The sequence below is a fragment of the Phoenix dactylifera genome, chromosome 1, assembly GCF_009389715.1.
Source record: "Phoenix dactylifera cultivar Barhee BC4 chromosome 1, palm_55x_up_171113_PBpolish2nd_filt_p, whole genome shotgun sequence".
Classification (NCBI taxonomy): domain Eukaryota; kingdom Viridiplantae; phylum Streptophyta; class Magnoliopsida; order Arecales; family Arecaceae; genus Phoenix; species Phoenix dactylifera.
The window spans coordinates 475,661-493,154 of NC_052392.1; the positions used below are offsets into that span (position 1 = coordinate 475,661).

Genomic DNA, 17,494 nt, shown 5'->3' on the forward strand with positions numbered 1-17,494 from the left:
AGTCCTATATATAGTCTCAAGACCTTCAGATGATCATAGCCGTCGAAACGCCAACAAAACACCAAAAGAGAACTCATCCGTATGATTTCCCGCGAGCCCGAGTCGACTCGGCTGAAGTTCGAGTCGACTCTGGCACGTCTGGACAATTTCCAGTTTAACTGGCACGATCTCGAGTCGACTCGACTGTGGCTCGAGTCGACTCGACGATGCTTCGAGTCGACTCGACTGTAGCTCGAGCCGACTCTGACAGTCCAGACAGAAATATGGTTTTTGCGGCTTTTCTCCTCTCGGGTCGACTCGACAGGCCTCGAGTCGACTCGACTATTCCCGAGTCGACTCGACTGTAGCTCGAGTCGACTCTGACAGTCCGCCAGACAGAACTATGCAGAATTGATTCTCCTTCAATTCTCTTCATCACCAAAGGTCTCCACATACCCCAACATCTCGGTCACATCTCCAGCCCATGACGGACAAACCAATAGTATCATACTTAGAGCCTGTGACGGACAAACCAATACTGTCACACTTAGAGCCTGTAACGGGCAAACCAATAGTGTCACACTTAGAGTTTATGACGGGCAAACCAATGGTGTTATATTTAGAGCCTGTGATGGGGCAAACCAATAATAACGAGACGACCTAAAGTCCATGTTCATTTAATTAAAATTACATCCACACATCAATCCCTTTTTATTTTTAGCTTTAGACTAACCATGGTCACGTTTCCAGCCTGTGACAGGGCGAACCAGTAATAACAAGGTTAGTATATAGCACCACATCCATAAATCTGATTATACAAGTGTAGGTTATGTGCATACATGCATCCATCATGATACCAATCACAAGCACATACGAAAAATATAATTTAATATAAGATTTTGCTTCTTACTTATCTGGATCATAGCATATCATACATTTATAGGTATAAAAGTATTTATATTATGCAGGTCGGTGTACAAGAATTCTTACCTCTTTGCTAAAAACTTAAGGAGACTAATCACCCGCTCATACGACGATCTATGAAGCAAGATGCACAGAACCCTGCTCAACGTCCTCTCGTCCAAGAGATTGTTCTCCTACAGAACCAAGTCAACATTAAAACTATCCGGGGTATCTGACAACCTAGAATCCTCTATTGATCATCTAAAGGATCCACCAGCACCTAGCATCCTAGGACTATCTAGCAATCCTCCAAAAACAATGATCTCTCCGAATCAAGCTGGAGAGAGAAATCCCAACTAGAGAGAAAATCTAGAGCGAGAAACAATTCTAGTAGAGAAAGAAAGCCTATAGAGAGAGAAAATCCAGTAGAGAGAGAGTTCAGTAGAGAGAAACCAAGAGAGGAAAGAGAAAGAAGGAGGAGAGAGAAGAAGAAGCTTGACGACGGCACTCCATGGTTGGCGCCGCCCCATGATCATTGGCCTCGGCATTGCCAGTGGGGTGCAAGCTTAGAAATTCAAGTCTATATTGGAAGAACTCTTGGTTGATGCCCAAAGAAAAGGGAAAGGGATCATTTAATAAGCGAAACTAGTCTTAAATTAGATAGGATTTGATCTCCCATTTTCCTCCTTCCCCAATGGATTTGGGGCGAGGCGGGGCGGGGCGGGGTAGGAACAGAGGAGGAAGAAGACTATGTTCGGAAGTCTCCCTCTCTTTTCACATGGGTTGGGCCGGTGCCGTAGCTCGCGGGCCGGCCCAGGCCCAACAGAAAAATGTGGGCCCTTACACTACATACATGCTTGGCCTAGAAAGCATATCACATATTTGTTGAATAGAGAATTGTAGTCCGTATGCAACATCGGCTGAAGACATACTAATGGTGAAGTTGTTGAAAGCTGGATGCTTGTATTAGTGGATGTGCAAACTATGCACGAAGCAACAACTGCAACTTCTAATAGCTTAATAAAGCCGCATGGATGGGCAGAGAAAGGAGTTTTAAGGATGAAACCCACACGAGCTCATGGATTCCCACAGCTGAGTAGTGCTTTATCAAGTAAAACTCGACAGAATTGACAATCTTGAGAGAGATCCAAGGTGGAGGGTCGACGCTGGATCGGACGGCGGGAAAATGGTCTCTTTCCCCTTTTCTGAGTTAGTCCTACATTGCTCGTAAATTACAACAAATGCCATTCTGGGTGACCGGCTCCCTGGTAAACTGGTAACTCTAGGTGACCGTTGATGCTTATTTGGACGGTTAATGTTTTTTTAATTATTTTAATGCCCTCCGACTGAGTAACGCGGAGAATAATAGATGATGTGAGAGAGGGAGTTACGAATTTCCCCAATTCCAGGCGATAAACCGTTCCTTCAATTGCAAACCCTAACCCCACCCCTAATTCCGACCTCTCGTCTCCGATCTTCCCAAGAAGCAGATGAGGCCCTTCAAGGAAGAATTCTCCTTCGGTTCGTCATCTCCTCCCAATTATCCTTTGAATCATCTTCTTATTCTTCGCCTCTTTTGCCTTTCTTCCCTTAGTTTTCTTGGTATGCACCTATTTTTCTGATGACTTATCTGTTGCAGAGGAGCGGCTGGAGGAATCGAGAGACATTGTTGCCAAGTACCCCGATCGAGTACCGGTGTGTGACATCTAGATTTCCCCTTTTTCTTATTGGTCTTAGACCTTGCCGAATTGATGATAGAATGGGGTCGATATGCTACGGATGATATATATGTTGTTTTCTTTTAAAAAGAAAAACGTTTCTTGCGTTTTTTTATGAGTGAAGAAGTTGACTGAGGCTAGAAAGGGGAGGTCGTGTTTCCAGAAATTGATGTTTATAGGAGTACAGATTCTTTCGTGCACTGTTGATGCGTGAAGGAAATTGGATGAATTTGGTGCTGAGGTTCTGCTAGCTATGGTTCTCTGCATCTTTGATCTGTTTGTCGAGTTGTAATCAAATATGGTTAACGTGTTCCTTTTTGTTACGTGATATAGGGATCTGAACATGGTAGATTCCAAGTTGAAGCTTTTCGTTGTTTCTCATATAGAATAATTGCGGTAGCAGATTTATTATGATGCCCAAGCCTTCTTTCTTTTGAAGACATTGACATCGTTGGAAACATAGATAAACAAGGATTTTGTTGAATTATCTATTCATTGGGAGCTCACGGTTTTGTGCATGATGTGCCAAATGGTTGCATATAGTGCATGCTGGATGCACATATTCATGCATGACTTGCCCATTAAGATGCTACAATGCTCAACAACAGCTGGTACACCTGTCCAAGAGACTAAGAAATGAATGTGACATAAATTCCCTAGGACACATAGTTCACTTTTGTCGAGATAGGCTCAGTTCTTCTTTAATATTTCTTTGTTGGTCCAATAGTTACTATGTGAGCATGTCCAAGTCTTACATGAATAAGTTAGTGACTCATTTAGTATTTTGTTGTATTACCTGATCAGTGCAAAACACTTTCCTTATCTTTTATATATCATTAGGCTGTCTATACTCAATTTGTTTTGAATATTTTTGTGTCAGTAAGTAGTTCCAGTCATATGTAGTGCTAATTGTTGAAAGAATTATAATGACATTTTAATTCTTGAAGTTGCCAACTTGTGCAAGTAATTCAATATCGCTTGGAGTTTGGGGGTTGATGCAAGGTTTGCATCTTGGCTAGGATCTCGGTTTATATCAGTGTCCAGCATCCTCCAGTATGACACATAGAAAAGCTTGGCCCCTGTTACCGTAGCAAGTATAAACTTAAATATTAGGATGCCAGCTGATACGATAACCGATTTTTCAAATACCTTTTTTACTCCCTCAAAGTCTTAAATTGACTTTCAATAAATTTCAAAATCAATGCCTAACTATAGTTTCTAATCTCGGATTTAACATATCATCCGAGATTTTCATATCTTGGTCCTAGCATATCGGCTGAGATCTCAGAAAATATCTGTTGTTTTCAAACTTTCCAACCTTGGATACGTCTGAAGTAACTGATATCTTGGTTCATCTCATTAAAACTTATGCATCGAGATGACCAATCCCTCCTTTGGAAAAAAGAATCAAAAGAAACTTCAAGGGATGTGAGGCGTGGTGTATGAGGGACAGCACTCTTCAAGCAGTTTATGCGAAACTCAGGTTGAGACATGACGATGCAAGTTATGGAAGAAGGACACACACTATTTTCAAGAACCATGCCAAAAAAAAAAAAATTGTGGAAGGGAAATGAGTTAGGGCTGAAAATATTCAGTTTGACTGGCAAAGATCGGAAAGGATTATGGTTTTACATATGATTTGACATGGGAAGCTACTGCATGAAGAGTTCACTAAAATTTATAAGAAGCTCATGATTTTGCTAGCATGAATTGCTTTTAAAAATTTCATCTAATTCATTGCACACAATTTTAATTTACCATACCACACTAATTTTAGTCCTTGCATGATTTTTGCACTTTATAAGTTTGCTTGAATTTTGTTTGTGTTCCTAAACGGCTAAATATTTTTTTTAATGAATCATCTTACCTGGCCTTCTCCTGCTTGCACTTCCCTTGCTTGTTTTCAGTTATAACAACTATGAGCAGAACATCCAAGATAAAGACATATAATTAAGTAATATAAGGAATGTTGGCTGGAAATGGAACTTGTCAGCATGCAAACTGCATCATATGCAATTACCACCTGATATATGGCTGAATTCTTTATACATATCTCTTGATTGTAGTAGTTAGAATTTTTTTGAGATGAAAATTATTTTATGCTATTGGAACTAATTTTTACTTTTGGTAATTTATTTTTTTTAAGGTTATTGTTGAAAGATTCACAAGATGTGATCTTCCAGAGATGGAAAAGAAAAAGTAAGTAGAACTCTGAGTTTGCTTCATACCAGTTTATACTTTCTATTTAGAATTTTTGTCTTATGCATTTCTCAGATATTCTTCCAGTGTTACCTTTTGATGGACTTGAGTCCGCTCAAATCTTAAATGTTGCAAGAAAGTGTAATTACCACACCTCTCCTCAATCATTTTCTTATTTTGCCAACGACAATATGCGTAGTTTTCTTTTTGATGATAAGGCGTCGTCTCTGGCTTTGAATCGTAAAAACGACAGAAGAAAACTTTTCTATTAGTGCAGGAGGGAAATGAAAGTAGCATATCTAGTCCATTACTATAGCTTGAAGGAGGCCTTCGGCATTGATTATAGGTGATGATCAAGAAAGGACAATACCATTCTAACCTTTGTTGTTTCATAGTGATAATTTGCATTCTTAAGTCCTATTCTGTCGTGTTTGCACCCATTGCACAAGGATGTAACCCCCACAAAAGAAAAGTGGAAATGCATATTATAAATGGAAATCTCATGGCATACATGTGTTTTGGATGATGTCTGTGTATTCCTTCATTCTTCTCAATTTGTTTGCATTCTCATGTGAGTGCCTCTGTGTGCATGTGTGGGAGCTTGAATACCCCTTGATAAGTGAAATTGGAGTGATGCATGTAGGGATGTGATTGTCTTGATTCTGGTTTTGAAGGTGAACCTTTTGATTGCAGTTTAATTGGTTTCATAGGCAATATTCCTTTTTTATTCTTGAAAAAAAAGGGGAGGCAGAAGGGTTGTTAACATTAAGATCTGAATTAACAGTTGAGTGACATGAAATATCAAAGTATGTGTGGCTGGTGGTTAGGTACTTGTTTTGTGACAGTTTTTCTGAAAGAGGGTAGATAATTTATGGAGAGAGACAGGTGATGACATGTCACTTTGTCTTTTTTGTTTTTATTTGGGTGAAAGTATGACCTTTTATCTTCTCTATTGTACCCCTTAAAACAACTTTGATTCTGCTTGTCCGTTTACAGTCAATTGCTATTATTGATATGAATAAATAGTTTAGCTCCTCTGTCACTTTGTTATTGATTGTGGAATATTGGCAAGAATTACTGCTTTTGTAGGTAGGACTATTAGAACATAACCATTTTGGGAAAGAGAAGCGGACGTAGAATCTTGCTCATCAATATCTAAGATTAGTTGATGTTCGGGGTATATGTGCCTATTCATTGTTTATATAATATACCATATCTTTTTCATACAACTCGTATCTTCTTTGTGATTCTTGCCTTTGTACCTTTCAATTTCTGAAAAGCTGATCTGTACATGTATTGCTGTTGACTTCTCATTTGATATGTAGAGAAGCAACATAAGACAAATTCATCAAATTTTGATTTCAAGTTTGTTTATGAGAGTGTAAGATCCCCTTCTATTCCTGCTCCTCTTTTGTGTTATAATTGTTAAAGTCCAACCTAGAAGTTTAAGCTATTAAGTGGATGGGCCCATGAGTATTTGAGACCAACTAGAGTTCCTAATATATCCGATGCAAGGCTATTCTTCAATGCCCTTCTTTCACATGTTGAGCCCGATGGTCAGAACTAGAGGGGTGACACATGAATTAGTAGGTGGGAGTGTGGAGGCATGGTAGGAAAGAGGGATAGCTGGCTTTAAGACCATGTTAATATCCTACCCAAAATGTTGGTATTAGGTGGATGAACCCACGAGTTTTGTAGACCATCTAGAGTCCCTAATATATCCGATATCAGACTATTCAACAGTAATAACGATAGATCTATGAATAAGCAGTGCTGCCTTAGTTACCGAGGAACCAATTTCCACTTAGGTTGGAGTTTTCAGGGAAACTGAATTGGGAAATTATGTGATTTTACTGTCAAACTAGCTCCAAAACGTAAATTGGAAAGGAAGGAAATAGTTGGGAGCTAGATTCCCAACCGGTAAGTGCTGAAGAAAGGGATGTGACAACTGACAAGGAGGGGGGGGGAGACCATTTTGGCCCCTTGCTCCTGCCAATCATCTACTCCAACCCAATGTTTTGAGGCCTAAGCCCTAGATGATAAGCGAAAGACTAAGCCGCTCATGCTATGCTGCACCAACCAATTCACACCTATTCGGGAGAGGGTTTTGCCTCGAGTAGAGCTCTCGTACGCTCTGCCGAATGAAGACACCGGTGAAGAAAAGAAGAGGCTCCCTTCGGTGGGGACCTCCAGGATTTCAAGTTCTCGTAATTGGGTTAAGGCCGATGCTGAGTTTGACATAGGCAACTCATGCGAGTCGTTCGGTGGGCCATCCGAGATCTCCTGGTGCGTAGCTACTGCTTCCGTCGAAAGAGTCCAATCGACCTCGAAGAAGAAAGAGTTATTCATTAATTAAGAAAAGTCAATCTCGTGAAATTGAGATGTTCTATCTTCCTAGTAGTGAGTTGAGCCCAGCCCAAGGGGGAAGAAAGCCTTACGAGTGCAAATCAGACTCAGAATCAACTAGGCAATCCAGCTGACATTGAAAGCGATTCGGCTTAAGCGAGTGGTATTGTATAATAATGGAACGGCTGCATTTAGGATTTTTCTCTCTTTCTCTCTTTCTCCTATGTACCCCTGACTCCATAGGGCTCCATGGAGTTAAGAAGGCGGGGCAGGAGTCAAGTGATTTGGACCCCATTCATCATCTCGTGGATCTGTTGGCAGCTCAAAAATCTTCCATTGAGATGGTTCCAACTTTCTCGAGAGAGATCAGAGAAAGGTTTTACAAGTGAGTATTACACAAAGAATTTACAAGCGGTTGAGTTTGAGGCCTCAATAGCTTAGATAGGAAAAAATATGATTTATGACTAAAAAAGGCACTCTTCAATCGCCCCCTTTCCTATTCAGCTTTGCTTGCCGCCTATCAAGAGAATAGGTCCCGGTTCAAGCGGCCCGCCTTTCATCATCTATACCAGCTGCCACACACGACCCCATTAAAACATCTAAAAGGCCTTTCTTTCATTATCATCCACCATGCACCTCTTCTTTCTTCCTCTTTTGGCGGTGAGATTCGATGATAAGGTCAGTCCTAATTGCCCCCGCCCGCCGCCCCTGCCCCTGCCCCTGCCCCCGCCCTTTTATATTTAATACCAGCAATCTGCTTAGCTACATGGATGCTCTCCTTCGTCTTCGCTTAGCCGAGCCGATAGTCTCATATGAACTCCACTTAATTTTCTGTAATTCATAGCGCCTAACAGAACGTAGCAGCAAGGGACAACCCACCCATACAGACAGCCTGCGGGGAGGATGGCACTACTGGCAAAGTCCGTATGGCGAAAACGCCGCAGGCGCGAAGCGTGGTAGGCCTGCGCCGGGGAGCATAGGGAGGAGAGGGAGCCCGGACGGTGGAAGAGCCAGGGGAGGCCGGGTCAGAAACAAAGGATATGGAGAAGGAGAAAACATGAATTAAAAATTGTTAATGGGCTTGACAAAATGGTGTCATACATTACATCCTTTTTATTTTTTTTCTTGTAGAGAGACGGTAGATACTAGCAAAACAGAAGTTTCTTTATCGGTACACATAAATTAGTTTCCAAGTGGTTCTGATGCAGGACAGTAGGAGAAAAGAGGAGAAAGAGAGAAGAGGAGAGGAAGAAGAGAACCAGAAGAAGAGGAAGGAGGAGGAAGAAGAAGAGAAGGGAGGAGGAAGGAGGAGGAAGAAGAGAAGGGAGGAGGAGGAAGAAGACGACGAGGAGGCTAATTTTCATTCATCATTCATCCATCAAATCCTAAACATGAGCATGGACCCATATATATAGGGTCACAAAATAACAAATAAACCCCTACAAATAAAACAATCCCAAAAAGGCCCTAAAATGACAATATGCAAATAAACCCAAATGACAATATGCAAATAAACCCAATCAACATAAAATAAACCCAACTAAAATAAATCAATTCAAAATAAAATTAGGCTGGCTAAATTGGCTGGGACCCATTGAGCTGGTTGGATCCTATGGCGACTGGCTGACTTGGCACTGGTGTCCGCACCAACTCTCCCCGGATGGAAAGAAGTCGTCCTTGACGAAAGCGGCTCGGTAAAGCCCCCGTAGTACTCCAACAAGTCCGGATCAATTGGCGGTATCTCCTTGCGCTGGATCCAAGTGTAACCGGACTTTGGTCGTCCTCGCCGACGAACCAGAAAATGCTGGATGTCTCCATCACTGGTAAAAACTATTTGTTTGGCTAAAATAGAATCAATATACTCTTTTTGTGCTCGATGGAGGAGAAAAGTAAACGAAGATGGCATGAAATCACTAATAGGATAAACATCAGGCGCAGGAGAGTGTAGCAAAAGAGTCATCAGGGATTGCAACCAAATCTTTAATATTAAGAGTAAGGCTATGACCAAAATCAAATGGAAAGTCAATGGCATAGGCGTCAGTGCCATCCTTGTGCAACACCCTGAATGGTCCAATACTAAGAGACTGCAATTCCTTAAGATGGATCATTACGTAACCCCAAGTTTGAAAATTTTTGGTATGCCTGTGGAAATTAGTTTGCACCTTAGATTGAGCAGTACGTGCATGAATGCCCTTATGGATTTCTTGACGCAACTCATGGATGTGCTGTGTTAGTGCATGTGCAGACTCGGAAATCCTAATATGGGGTGACATGGACAAGAAATCTGAAAATTTCTTAGCCTTGTAACCATGCACTACAGTCATAGTGGACTGGTCAAACTCTCTCTCTGACTGTGCAACTGATATAGGTATAATGCGGGTGCAACTGAATGTGATTGAGGTTTGGTTCATAGACTTGCTCCTCCAAATCATCTATGTCACGTTTCTGCTCTTGCTGAGCAATAACGAGAGATTTGTTAGCACATTGGGAGGCAACGTGACCAAAACCTTGGCATTTATAGCACTGAAATTTGGAATGTGCTTTAGAAGGCTCACCAAGGATTTTCTTGCCTTTAGTGTCTCGGCTTGGGATAGGGGCAGGAGGAGGGAGTCTAGGGGTAGAGTACCCTACAGAAGGTTTGGACCCTGAGGAATTAGGGCCCATGGAAGTGCTCCGTGTGTCCGAGCGCCTTATAAATGTGGACTTAGTGTTCCATTGGTTAAGGAGATCGTCTTGATAGTTAAGGGGTAGGTATTTTTCTGTAAGCCTTTCCTTCATTTCTGTCCAATCAATTATGGCAGGTTGACGTCTTCTAGCCAAAAGCTGTTCAGTGTTTTGCCAAAAAAGCTTAGCTTGACTAATGAGCTTCATTCTGGCAAACCGGACTTTTTTGTTGTCAGACAAATTGTACCACTCAAAGATGTGGTCCATTTCGTGTAGCCAGTCTGAAAAAATCTTTGGGTCAAGGCGACCATCAAAGGTGGGTGCCTCAACCCTAATGCTCTTAAGCACATTCTCATTATGATCACGGGGCCCTCTGGGTTCTATGTTGTATCGATAACCTCTATTGACATTAGGAAAAGGACCTTGTCCTCTATGACGAGGGAAGGTTTGAGGATAGCCTGGGAAAGAACTAGTGTCAAATTGACCTTGTCGGACTGACCCTAGATAGTCTAGGGTTTCATCTTCGATCTCTGGGCCTCCAAATGAGAGACACGACCTTCTTTGGATCCCATAATCCTCTGAAGGTTAGCCCCAGCTGAGGTTAGTCTGGCATGTGCCTGAGTGGACACTGTGGTTAAGTTTTCGACTGCCTTTATTAGGGTGTTGATGCAGTCATCCATGGTCAGCTGGGACTCGAACTGGGAGACAACACGACCACAATGAAGGTGCATATACCGAGGGTGCTAAATAATGCTTGGCCCCCTAATGCTAAGACAGTGGTGATTCCTAGGCAGACCTAATGCAAGAAAATGATATTTAAAATGCAACGTATATGCTAATATAATTGGAAGCTAACTCTAGCAATTGAAATCAGCGTAAAATTACGTAATAAATCCAGACAAGTAGTTGCAGTCAGATACTACTAGTTTCAGTGTGTTATAGGGCTGCACAGAGCCTCAAAGACTCCCAAAGATTAGGTAGCCCTACAATTAATAACAAAAATAGGCCACTACTAGGGTTTTGGTGTTGTCTGGAGTGAGTGTGTTAATTTTTTTTTTTCAGAAAACAGTATCAATAGAGCACTTAAGAGTTAATTGATACTAAATTTAGATAAGCAAATAGAATTTTCAGTAAGGAAAGAAACCTGACCTGGGTTAGGGCGACGACCAAAAGCGCGGCGTAGCAAGTACACTTGTCAAAGGGCTCCAATTAGATATGTGCGTAGCAACTCATTGGGCCTGCTGTGAAAATGGGCCTGTCGAGCCCGAAAAATAAAGAGGAACGGCCTGTGGTGTGGGTGGGCCCGGATGGGTTAAACTGTTTGGGCTCGGGCCTATGAAATAAAGAAGGTGGGGCCAAATGGGCCTGTGGGTCTTCGGGCTTGTTGGGCCCGAAAGGAAGGACAGGTGGGATGGTGCATTGAGTCAGCCTGTGAAGGAAGAAAGAGAGGGAAGAGGGGGGAATGAGCCAGATGTGGTGTGGAGAGGGTTTTACTGATGAAACCCTTGAGTGAACATGGAGAGGAAGGGAGGAGCGATCGAGGAAGAGGAAGGAGGGCGGGCGGCGACGTGGAGTTTCCGAGGGAGGAAGGAAGCGGAAGGGGGTTTGGGGGGGGGAAGCAATGGGGGAGGCGGCAGCTGTTGGGCCCGAAGGAGTGGGAGGAAAAAGAAGGCGGTGGTGGCGGGTGCAGCGGAAGGGGGCGGATCGGCGAGGAGTGGCGGACTTGGCAGTGGCCGGGGAACGATGAGGCGAGGCGGCGGCAGTGGTCCTGTGGCGACGGTGGCGAGGGCGGTCGCGGCAAGGCAGATCGGCGTGGGCAAAGGCGGAGGTGGGAGCAGCGGGGACGGCGACGGTGAGGGCGGACGACGCTGCGGGTGGTCGCGGAGGGGAGACCACCAAGGGAGGAAGACGAAACAGGTTTTTTTTTCCTTTTTCTTTTCTTTTCTTTTCTTTTTCTAGTGGGTTTGGATCATACCCGTTAATGTTCATCGTCTCCTTCGTGGGTGGTTGGAGGCGGTTGCTCCGGCTTCCGCGGCGACGTGTCACGTGGAGCACGGCGACGCCCGGGTGAGGAAAATGCCAGTGGCGACGGAGGGAAGTGGCCTCCTCTCCTCAAATCTGGACGACGGGAGGCAGCAACGGGGTTTTCCTTTTTTTTTCCACTTAGACAGGAAGACTCGGGGGGGGGGGGGGGCACCTCCCAGCTGGAAGGGAGAGCGGTGGCATGGCGAAGAGTCGGCAGATGCCGGCGGTGTGGCAGGGTTGAGGGACGGTGGCGGCGGTGGGTGCGGGTGCGGCGACGTGGAAGGGCCAACCAACGAAGGAGCTGTTCCCCTTTTTCTGGTGTGAGATCCGAGAGAGAGGGAGGAGGCAGCAGAAGGGTTTTTCCGTAGCCTAACCCACAACAGCCCAGAAAAGAAGAGGGTTTTGGCAACAAAGGTAAAATTGGGTGCTCTGATACCAAAGTTGATGCAGGATAGTAGGAGAAAAGAGGGAGAAAGAGAGAAGAAGGAGAGGAGAGGAAGAAGAGAAGGAAGGAGGAAGAACAAGAGAAAGGAGGAGGAAGAAGAAGACAAAGAGGCTAATTTTCATTCATCATTCATCCATCAAATCCTAAACATGAGCATGGATCCATATATATAGGGTCACAAAATAACAAATAAACTCCTATAAATAAAAAAATCCCAAAAAGGCCCTAAAATGACAATATGCAAATAAACCCAATCAACATAAAATAAACCCAACTAAAATAAATCAATTTAAAATAAAATCAGGCTGGCTAAATTGGCTGGGATTTACTGAGCTGGTTGGATCCTGTGGCGACCGGCTAATCTGGCACTGGTGTCCGCACCAGGTTCCCTATGGTTTCTATACATTTTCATGTGCATTTTCTTTAATATATTTTTCCTACCTCATATTCATGTTTCCCTCCTGTTTCCACATTCGGATTTTTTTTATTAACAATCTTTTCTGTTTCTCGCTTTCATATTTTCCTGCATCAATCTCCCTGACTGTAAACCATTGGGAACTGCATGATTCTTAACAATGTATATGGAGATAAGTTGGTTCTGGAAATGTGTTTATGCTTTTCCTTCTAGGGCATGAACTTTACTGGAAAACTGTAATTTTAAGCTTCTGCGTGATTTATAATATTTTTATGGTGCATATCAAGATTAGGAGTTTTTGAGTAGTCAAAAGATGACAAAATTGCCACCAAGGTGGTAGCCTAGTGGTACTGGGCAGCAATTCTAACCACAAGGTCCCAAGTTTGAATCGCTGCGGCGACGATTAAATTGTGGACTGGAGCTCACTACTTTGGCCACTGCTTGGACTTGTGGTGTAGGACCGCTCTTGAACCGCTAGTAGCCGGGGTGGTGCCGGGTGTGACGTACTCACACGTTGGACTCGAGCCAGAGCTCAGAGGAGTAGCTGAGCCGGGCCCACGGGTGGGGAGGGTATGAGTAAAACCGGTCGGGGTGCCCAACACACGGCCATTTCTGCCCGCATCGAACATTCTCCTGGCGGGGCGGGGGCCCAGTGGGGGCTGCTACGCGGGGATGGGCTTGTCCCTTCCTCTCCCTATCCCTTTTTATTAGCAAAAAAAAAAAAAAATGACAAAATTAAATTGAAGTCCAGGTCAGTGGTGAGAATACTGTAATATCTAGTTTCACCACATTCTCGGCACTCAGGTGAATGAGGGCTAGGCATTTCTTAAATCATGCAAAACTTCAGCTAGCCCCTGCCAGGCCTGCAAAGCATAAATTCGTCTTTTCCATGGAATCTTAGTCCTTACTAGTCCTTATTATGGTGCTTAATGTTTTTGTGTCCCAAGAATCCTCTTTTTTTTTCTCTCTCTTTCAGTGGAGGGGAAGACAAGCTTAAAAAGATAAAAAGTTGGGGCATTCCGAGAATTGAACTCGGGACCTCTTGCACCCTAAGCGAGAATCATACCACTAGACCAAATGCCCGCTTGTACTCACAAGGGTGGTTTTAAGGCTCGGTTTGGTTGCTGAGAAAGCAAGAGAAAAATAAATGGCAAAAGTTTCATATGAGAGGCCCAACTATTTCCTTCCTTTTATAAGTGATTTTGAGAGAACAACAAAAGGCAAGTGGATCAAACTTTAATGCCAAAAAGTAAGAAAGTGGATCAGCATAATTTAACCATGCCCTAGCTAACCTGTTGTATAATTTTATAATTTTCTTAGTTCTATCATGGTATTTGATATGCTAATTTACTTGGTTTGGGTTCAGATCTGTAATTTGAACTACCAGTAACCAGTAAACCTAGTTTGGTTGGAATAGAGTCAGAAGGAGTGGGTACGTTTTGTGATTTTGGGAATTGTGCATTGTCTCTGTTTTATATGTTAGTTAGTTGGTTTTCGTTCAGATCTGTAAATTGAAATTTGTTATCGACCAGTTAACCAGTAAACCCAGTTTATTTGGGATAGAATTAGAAAGATGTATGTCCTGTGAATTTGGGAATTGTACATGTCGCTGCTTTATATAAGGCTTGTGTTCACGTTACTGCTTCATATTACTATTTAAGCATTTCCTTTCTGTATAGGCCGTTATCACAACAATAATGAGCCAAACTAGTATTTGCAGCGCATCCCCCACTTAAGTAGCAATGCATTACGAGAAGATCTCCCAAATCTCAGCAAATACAGCCTTTTTGATCATTTCTTGACATGTACCTGCAGTAGCAGTCAAGTAGTGTCCTTTGTTATCACCTGTCTCAGAGCTTCCACTCTTGGGGGGCTATGCCCTTGCCAACTGCACTCAATGAAAGATTCAAGACCTCCATTCTATTTATTTGCTTATCTAAATTTGCTGGTGTGCATGCTGTCCCAGCTTCTTAGATTTTGTTAAATCTGATTATTATCTCACACCTTGAAGGCCATATTTCTTCTTTGACAATTTGCTCAAACTCCTCTTAACATTCTCCATTGATTTTTGGGATTTTTTCCAAATGGCCTCCACTATATGTTCTTGCCTATCGGACTGGATTTAGCTTGGAAGCATGGACGGTGGAACCGTCCCGAACTGCCTGGTTCGGGGCATACGGAGTTGTACCGGTGGCGGACTGGAATAGTTCCGGCTACCAAAACGAGAAACCGGCGACAGAGGGGGAGAGGGAGAAGGAAAGAAAGGAAAAGAGAGAGAGAGAGAGAGAGAGAGAGAGAGAGAGAGAGAGGAAGAAAGAGAGGGAGGGTGGCTGCCGGCCGACGGGGGGCCACAGAGGACTGGAGAGCTGCGCGGAGGGGCAAAGGAGGGGCTCCGCCTTCGATTCCTCTATTTCGGATAGGGGTCCTAGAGGGGACCTTTTTTTATTTTCGAACTTTTTAAGTGAAATTGGCAAACTTCTTGCCGACTTCACTTAATTTTTGGCAAGGGGTTTGCCGACTTTCCTTGAAAACTTTGAAAATAAAAAGAGGCCCTATTTGGGATCCCAATTTCAAATGAATAGAAAAATCAGAGGCGGAGCCCTTCCTTCGCCCCTCCACGTGGCTCCCTGGCCCTCCGTCGCCCTCTTCTCTCTCTCCCCCTTCCTCCCTCTTCCTCTTCGTCCCTATTTCAAACGAAATAAGGAAACCAGAGGTGGAGCTCCTCCTCCGCCCCTCCGTGTAGCTCCATGGCCCCCCACCGCCCTCCTTTTCTCTCTCTCCCTTCCTCCCTCTCCCTCTTCATCCCTCCCTCCTCTCTCTTTTCCTCTCTCCCTTTCTTCCTCTCTTCCACTCTCTCTACTGTGTCGAGATGCACTCCGCCGGTCTTCTCTCTCCCTCCCTCTCTTCCTGTTCTCTCTCTCTTTTCCTTTCTCTCATTCTCCCTCTCCCCCACCCTCTCTACTATGTTAGCATGGGCCCGGCATGGAATGGCACGGGGGCGTACCGAACCGTGCCGCCGGAAACCGGTTCGGGCCCAGATTCCAACACAGCAATCCTTACTAGAAAGCTCTTTGTTGGTTTGTTGATTTCTTAAGATATATGTTGAATTGGAAAATTTTTATTTTATACTGTTTGAAGGTGAATCTTATTGTATCGGTTCACAATTGCATGGTTATCCACCATATTAGAAAACCTGGTTCTACCAAGCAATATGACATTCTTTTTTTCGCTTTATGTGCTTTGGTTTTCTCCCAGTGAAGTCAATTTGTTTCCTTTCCGAACAAAGCCTAAATTTTAACTTGAGGGACAGTTTTCTTTATAAAAAGTTAATAGCAGTTTACATTTTTTTATTATATCTTGTCCCAAAATCCAAACCATTTTGCTCATTGAACCAACTGAGCAAGATATCTTTGGGAGAAAACTTTCTTGGATGAAACACTCTATAGACAAACTCTTGGATGATGATGAAATGCCTAGGACCTGTAATATGGAGATGTAGCTATGTGTTTACTAATTGTTTGAGACTTTGTGGAAAGATTCTACGTCATGTAATTTTTTATTGGATCAGTGAATTTATTGCATTAATATAGAGAACAAATGCTATGGCTAACCAGGAAAATAATAGACAATGCCAGCAACTTATAATAGAATTTAGACATTCACCTTCTGCTTAACCAACTCCATGCAGGAAAGCTGTTCTTCAGATAACTTAGCCTGAATGTTGCCTGTACTGTCCCGTTGCAGGTATCTGGTTCCCCGAGACATGTCAGTTGGGCAATTTATTCACATACTAAGTGGCAGACTGCATCTTAGTCCTGGGAAAGCACTCTTTGTGTTTGTTAAGAATACCTTACCTCAAACTGGTATAGTTTGATTGTCTTATTATCTTGGTTACATATTGTTAATGCATTTTGTGAGGTCGGAATTGCTTACATGTGCTTTTCAACATCTGTTTTACAGCAAGCCTCATGGATACGATGTACGAGTCTTACAAAGATGAAGATGGATTCCTTTACATTTGCTATAGTAGTGAAAAGACATTTGGATGAGCCATGACAAGGCGATGCTCAATTACCTCTGAAGCTATATATGTTGTATATAATGATGATATCTTAATAATCTCAGTAACTATAATCTCTGTTATAAATTGTATACATGTACAGAGTTCAATGTGCATTTTAATGTTTATGACATGCAATGTTATATTACTATTGGTTTAGTGCTGTCTACAAGCTAATATTTCTAGTTTGCTCTGCAATGATACGGTAAGCAGTTGCAAAGGGGGTTTGAGTTTATTAAGTATTGACAAATGAGCAAATCAGGCTTCAATGGTTTTTTTCCGCAAATTTTGATATGAGAACATCTTGTGGTTATCCCTGCTGAGATTTATTGAGGTTGCAAGGAAATATTCGCCCAAGTTTGGCTGCATAAATGTTCTCATTTGTGCTTCCTAATCTTTTATTATTAATGCTAGGTGCCGGTCGGTGTTTGCCATTTTGTAGATTTATGTCTGTGATTGCTATCTATTTTGCCGACAAAGGATATCCTGTTTTAGGATGGTGGGTGATGTAATGGTGGTTAAGAAGATATTTAGGAGCTTCTGGGTAATATAAGCTCAAAGAGCTCTTCTTCCAGAGCTGTGGTAACTCATTGAGAACACTGCCCTGTATTGATGAATAGATCTTCATTGGAAGGAAAACGTCTTTTTTGCTTTGGTTACAGATATCCGAGATTACAGGGCTTCCTATATATGGATGTATTCTCGCATCTAGACCCTATTAACCAATTTCAAGTCCGATA

General features: G+C 42.8%; 1 protein-coding gene and 1 non-coding gene across 2 annotated transcripts; one reads left to right on the forward strand and one right to left on the reverse strand.

The window, feature by feature from the left end:
- The first annotated feature begins 2,245 nt into the window (after positions 1-2,245).
- On the forward strand, positions 2,246-16,913 carry LOC103720158 (autophagy-related protein 8i-like). Its single transcript, XM_039119244.1, has 5 exons — positions 2,246-2,403; positions 2,522-2,577; positions 4,747-4,799; positions 16,439-16,557; positions 16,655-16,913. The coding sequence occupies exons 1-5, from the start codon at positions 2,373-2,375 to the stop codon at positions 16,741-16,743; spliced, it is 348 nt and encodes a 115-aa protein (XP_038975172.1). The 5' UTR covers positions 2,246-2,372; the 3' UTR covers positions 16,744-16,913.
- On the reverse strand, positions 13,706-13,777 carry TRNAP-AGG. The gene has a single exon. It is a non-coding gene; the product is annotated as a tRNA-Pro (tRNA).
- Positions 16,914-17,494: the final 581 nt, after the last annotated feature.